This window comes from Diospyros lotus, chromosome 7 (assembly GCF_014633365.1).
Source record: "Diospyros lotus cultivar Yz01 chromosome 7, ASM1463336v1, whole genome shotgun sequence".
Classification (NCBI taxonomy): domain Eukaryota; kingdom Viridiplantae; phylum Streptophyta; class Magnoliopsida; order Ericales; family Ebenaceae; genus Diospyros; species Diospyros lotus.
Window position 1 is genome coordinate 28,623,726 of NC_068344.1, and position 5,689 is coordinate 28,629,414.

At 31.8% G+C, this 5,689-nt stretch overlaps 1 protein-coding gene across 1 annotated transcript; it reads right to left on the minus strand.

Moving 5' to 3' along the window:
- Window positions 1–305: 305 nt before the first annotated feature.
- On the minus strand, window positions 306–1,290 carry LOC127806906 (pathogenesis-related protein PR-1-like). Its single transcript, XM_052344480.1, has 2 exons — window positions 922–1,290; window positions 306–829 (listed from the first exon to the last, which is right to left on the minus strand). Exons 1-2 carry the CDS (start codon window positions 1,196–1,198, stop codon window positions 528–530), a joined length of 579 nt encoding a protein of 192 aa, XP_052200440.1. The 5' UTR covers window positions 1,199–1,290; the 3' UTR covers window positions 306–527.
- Between the last annotated feature and the right edge of the window lie 4,399 nt (window positions 1,291–5,689).

Consider the following 5,689-nt stretch of genomic DNA (forward strand, 5'->3'; position numbering starts at 1 on the left):
AATTATTTGAGTTACTGCTAATTGTCACAACAAAATATATGTAACAGGTAAGCTCGGTGTCTAAATAACAAAATCGAATTAACATACATAGAAAGAGGGCTACGATGAGGGCATCAATCATCAATGTCACTGCAATCTGCTGTCGTATTCATCTACTATTGATCCCATATTCTTAATTAGTTGCCATATCCATCAATTTGGTTCGGCCAACTCAGTCCTCAATCAAATTCAGATCAATTTTTTCCCAGTTATTCTATACGCAGATCCCTTCACAACAGCAGCTCCGCATGCAATATATAAATTTTTATGAAGTTGGATAGATATTATTATATATTTATTAAAGTTCTGCATCAGCAACATATATACATCAATGATATGTCATACATGAGACATAGGTAACGCATGCATGCAACATTCGCCACATAACTCCTATGTCTACTTACACATGTCTATATATAAACAAATATTCTTGTGGCCTTCCAAGTAACTAATATTATACATATAGCTAGCTTAATCTCTAGAACCCGTCAATATGGCCTCTCGCCAATGTAATTTCCAGGAGGGTCATAGTTGCAAGTCATGAACACATCTCCAGTGTCACAAACAACTCGAGTACAGCCAATTCTGCGCGTGCTTTTCCACACAATCTGCGTATAGTGCCCGCACACTTTGCCCGCAGCGCATGTATTGGAGCTATAGGAGTAGTACTTCTCTTCCTCGGCCCACGCCCCAACGGCGTCGTTAGGCCTCCAACTTGTGCCACTGCCCCAGAATATATTCTCCCCTAGCTTGAATTCGCCTTCCGGGAACGAATGCACCAACTCACAGCCTGTGTTAGAACGATATAGATCGCCATAAAAACCATTGATGAAACTATATACACAAAGATCAAATGACTAGTTTTCTAGAAATGTTGACGACCTGCTTTTCTCTGTCCGGCCCACCATTTCGCGTACTTTTCAAGGTTCGAGTCCCACATAAGTGGCAGCTCCCACTTTGCCGCCCTGACCAAGTTGTGTGCGAACAAGAATTGGAGAGACTCGCCTACGCAGCCCCAGCACAGCTGCTTGGAAACCCTGTAAATGGTCTCGTTGTCGGGCTTCTTCCGGCCGGTTTCCGGCTGTGTCAGTGGCTGGGAGGAGACTAGGAGGCTGCCGGTGGTAAAGGCCGTGAAGAGAAGCAGCAAATGCAGCTTCATTTTAAGGAGAGGAAGTGGAGAGACGGTTATCAGTTGTAGGTTTCGGTATATTCTATTTGGGCACTGACGACCCTAGTGGCCTAGGGTTCATAACTTCATATATATATATATATATGAATTTCAAGAAGATATGGCCGGGCACTACGTTTTCAACGACAATTATTTGTTGATGGGAGCATAGAGAAAGGTTTTGAAGGTCCCGTGAGCTGGTGTGAGGTGGTTATGTTGCACCCGTGAGCCCTGCCTTGTTTGTTTCCTGGGAAAATCTGGCCCACGGAGCGTTCTAGAGACAATCAGGCACATGGCTGCCAAATAATTATTGCTTTCAGCAACCAGTGGCCATTCATAGGTTCCCTACACACACTTACCATTGATCATCGAAGTTCGATAGATTTTCGTTTTGGACTTTTTTGTTATCACCTCCTCTCATGATCACCTCTCGAGAATGATAAATTATTTGGGGGGATCCTGTACGGCACATATTCCACCAACCAACCAATGAGGATGGCAATTTTTTTAATTTTTTTTTTTTGTTATCGGGGAGAACTTAATTATTATTTCTTTTGACATATATTAGGTTAATTCATTAAGTATCGTACAATAATTTTATAAATTGCATATATTAAGTAAATATATAACAAATTGTGAGTGGTTTTGTTCCAAAAAGATATAAGCCCTAATTATAAGAGACTATGATGACAATTTTTACCCCTAGCTGTTGTACCCAATAAATATATGATTGTATTTTGTTTAGCTTAGCATTTGTAAAAATTAAGCCTAAGAAACTTACTTAATCTAAGGCTTGTTGTTGCCAAGTGGTTAGCCCCAACTATTTTCATTAGGCAACCCGTAATCGGGATCCCTTATAGTCTAAAAAATTTTTTGGAGATTCTTAGAGTTTATTTATTTTTTGCTCAAATACTCTTCCCATTAGTAACACTGTTAATTAAGTAAAATAAAGTAAAGTAAAGTAAATCATAATTAAATTAAATTTAACTAAAAGAAATTAAAAATCAAAAAATTAAAAAGAAAAATAGCCGCCGGCTAGAACAATTTACAGGTTGAAAGGTGAGATACCCAATAGCCTGCTTCAAATAATCTTTTCTGCCTTTATTTCTCTCTCTACATTAAGCAAAATTTTTATTGATCAAGCTCATGATTTATTTGGGCTTCCATCTGCAGAGTTTCGGCTCTCAATATGGAATTAAGGCCTCATTCAAAGGTTTAAGATTTAGGATTTAAATATTCTTAGACTTTTATTGTCCCAACATTACCATGATTTGTTACAAAGAATTGATAGACGAAAAAGGAAAATACAAAAAAGAAAAGCATTAAATATTGAGCATAATCGACCCACATCTTAGATGGGCCTGACTTTGTCCTCCAACTTGCCATTTGATTTTTATTCCATCGGTTGTAAAATATTATAAACAAGAACACAAGTGATCATGTTGTAATCATGCACCCTCAGAAAGTGTTAAGTTGCATTGAAAAACTTGCACGCTACACAAGAATTATTTAAATTTTTTTTAAGATACAAAATTATTAATTAAAATTTTATATTCAAGTTTAAAAAATAATTTTTTTTAATTGACAATATATAAGAGAGAGAAAGATCTGAAAATGTAAGAGTTGAATAAACAAAAAATGTAGAGAATCCGCAGTCAAGTCCTATAAATTAAAAAGTCATCAATTTATTTTTTTCTCTTTAATACTTAGATCAATGTGAATTTCTCAAATAAAATTTATGTCATTCAAAAAATCATTTTATCAAATTGTCCTCCTAAAATAATATTATTTCTTGCCTTTTCTTTTCATTGTATTACCAGTTTATACCTCATTATTTATTACCTAATGACTGCACTCCCACCCTGCAATTAAAACACAAAACAAAACATAATAAAAATTTTATATTTTTTTCTTTATTTAGGTGAGAGGTTTATACTCGTCAGTATACGAGTGCAGTTGTAATCCAAATTTAAATTTATATTTTCTGAATAAGTCCAGGTCGTCCACCGAGAGATTTATTTATGGCAAAATAAAAAAAAATGTCACACACAAGCACACACGTATTTGGACAAATTGGCAACAAAGTTTTTTTATGGTTTTTTAAACAACAGATACTAGGAAATAAATTAAGGCAGTAATTGAAATAAATACTTAAAGTGAGAATATAAAATTAGATAGTACTTGAGTTAAGACAATTTCAATGCCAACCCGTTGATTTCCAAATTTTAACAGATAAGGTTAGTAACATTAATTTAATTTCAGATATGAAGGTTTGTTATTAAATGGAATTAGAGATGATGATAGTTCTAGTTTAAGCAATGCTCATACATGATATGTGAGATTCTAATTTAAGTAACTACCATAAATCCAATTACAATTAATATACAAGACAACTAAATTAATCATCCGGGTTTGGGTATGATAGCGTTTCCAGTTCTATTAACTCTCATGCGTAACATGAAAGCTTTAAGTTAGGCTTACGCTCCAATCCAAACCTAGTGATTTCTCAATAATTAAGACACACTCATATTGAAATTTAAATTAATGTTACTCATTTAAAGCGCAACTTTCTTTGAGAATCATTGGCGTTGGACACTGTCATTGCCTTAACCTAAGATTAGATTTAGCTACTCATTTCCATTTGAAAGTTTATTGACATGAATTTAAACGACGTAATTTAAATAACAGAATTTAAATGACAAGAATTAAAATAGCAGAAACTAACCGGCCATTTAGGCGGTGGATAATTAAAATACAAGAATTAAAATTGCAAAAATTTAAAAGCATAAACTAACCAGCCATTTAGGCGGTGAATAATAAAGTAACCATAAATGACATAAGAATTTAAAAGAAGAAAGAAAGAAGTAAAATCACAAGAGAAAACAATAGAAAAAGAAGTAAGATCACAAGAGAAAACAATAGAGAAAGAAATAAGAACAAAAACAATTTTCAAAGAGAGAATTCTAAGGAAATAACTAAACTTTGATTCAAGAATAATAATCACACTTACAAATGCAATCAAGTGAGTTATTTATAGGCCACAAGATGCAATACAAACCACACAATTTCAATTATTCAACTAGACTTAATTATATCTAATGGGCACTCACACACTTAAAGTTAAATGAATTTTAGCTATAATACACACCTAATATTAAATGGATTTTAGCTAAAATACATACCTAATAAAGCACTCATAAAGTTAAATGGATTTTAGCTATAATACACACCTAATAGTTAAATGGATTTTAGCTAAAAAAACACACATAATAAAGCACTCACATTAAAAAATAAAAATAGATTTCTATAAATTGATTTTTGATCTTCATTAGGATTAAAATAATCCTTGGGCTTTCTCCAAATGATATCTTTCATGGATTGCTCAAGTTAGACCTTAATTCTTCATGGGCTTGATTATTCATGGACTTTAATTTTTTCATGGGCTTGAATTTTTCATGAGCTTGGATTCTTCATGGATTTTAATTCTTCATGACCTTGAATTTTTCATGGGCTACAAAAAAATAATAATTTAATGTTATTAATAAATTATATATTATATATATATGTATTACACATGGCACATATATATTAGATTATATTATATATATATATATATTACATGCAAGCATATAATGATGTATATGTATTATATATAGTTTTATATATTATTATTATTATTATTATTATTATTATTATTTTTAAATTTTACTTTAGAATTTCATTTCATTCATTTTTCAATTTAAACTTGCATATAACCATAAAATATATATTAATATCTAATTTAAACCATTTTTAAGATCAAAAGAAGGGTATAATTATAACAAAATTTTTATAAAATTAACCACTAATCACCTAATATTAAAAAATGATCTATGAACTTGGGAGTTACGGTCTTCTCGTCTAAATAACACTTTGCTATTTATTGTTTAACATTGAAAAATGATCCAAGTTTGGAAAGTCTCTTCATCTAAATGACACCTCATTATTTCTTATCTAACATTGAAAAATGAACCATGAATTTGGAGAGTTTTAGAACCTTCTCATCCGTATAGAATAACAAAATAAATAGAGTATGAATTCAAACAAAAAATATCATAAAATAAAATTAGTGATTTTATATCTAAAAAAATAATAAATTTTAATTAGTACTCAAAATTATCGATTTTGGAGTCTCTCTTTTATAGAGGCCCTAGGCATAGGCAGCCATCATTGATTTGGCAAAAGGAAATGAGTTGTGACTGAGTTGGATGGTGGGAGAGAGATCATTAATAGGGGGATAAGGTTTTTGATGAAATTATAAGAAGAGACAAAATTTAACACAAATGTCCATAGAGAGACTCTTTGACACTTGAGCAATTGCAAAAGCCTTTAAATAAATGTTGAGAAATATAGGGAGGTTGAGAGATTGAGTAACATATAATTTTAATTTATGTTTTTTTTGTTTAGAAAGTTACTATTTGAAAGGTTGTTCATCTTTTATCT

What these genes read in the sequence shown, in the direction of transcription:
- LOC127806906 (XM_052344480.1), bottom strand. Translation starts at nt 1,198, where the DNA reads ATGAAGCTGCATTTGCTGCTTCTCTTCACGGCCTTTACCACCGGCAGC. An exon ending in GGCCGGACAGAGAAAAGCAG is followed by an intron (nt 830 to 921) that starts GTCGTCAACATT and finishes GTTCTAACACAG; the next exon opens with GCTGTGAGTTGGTGCATTCG.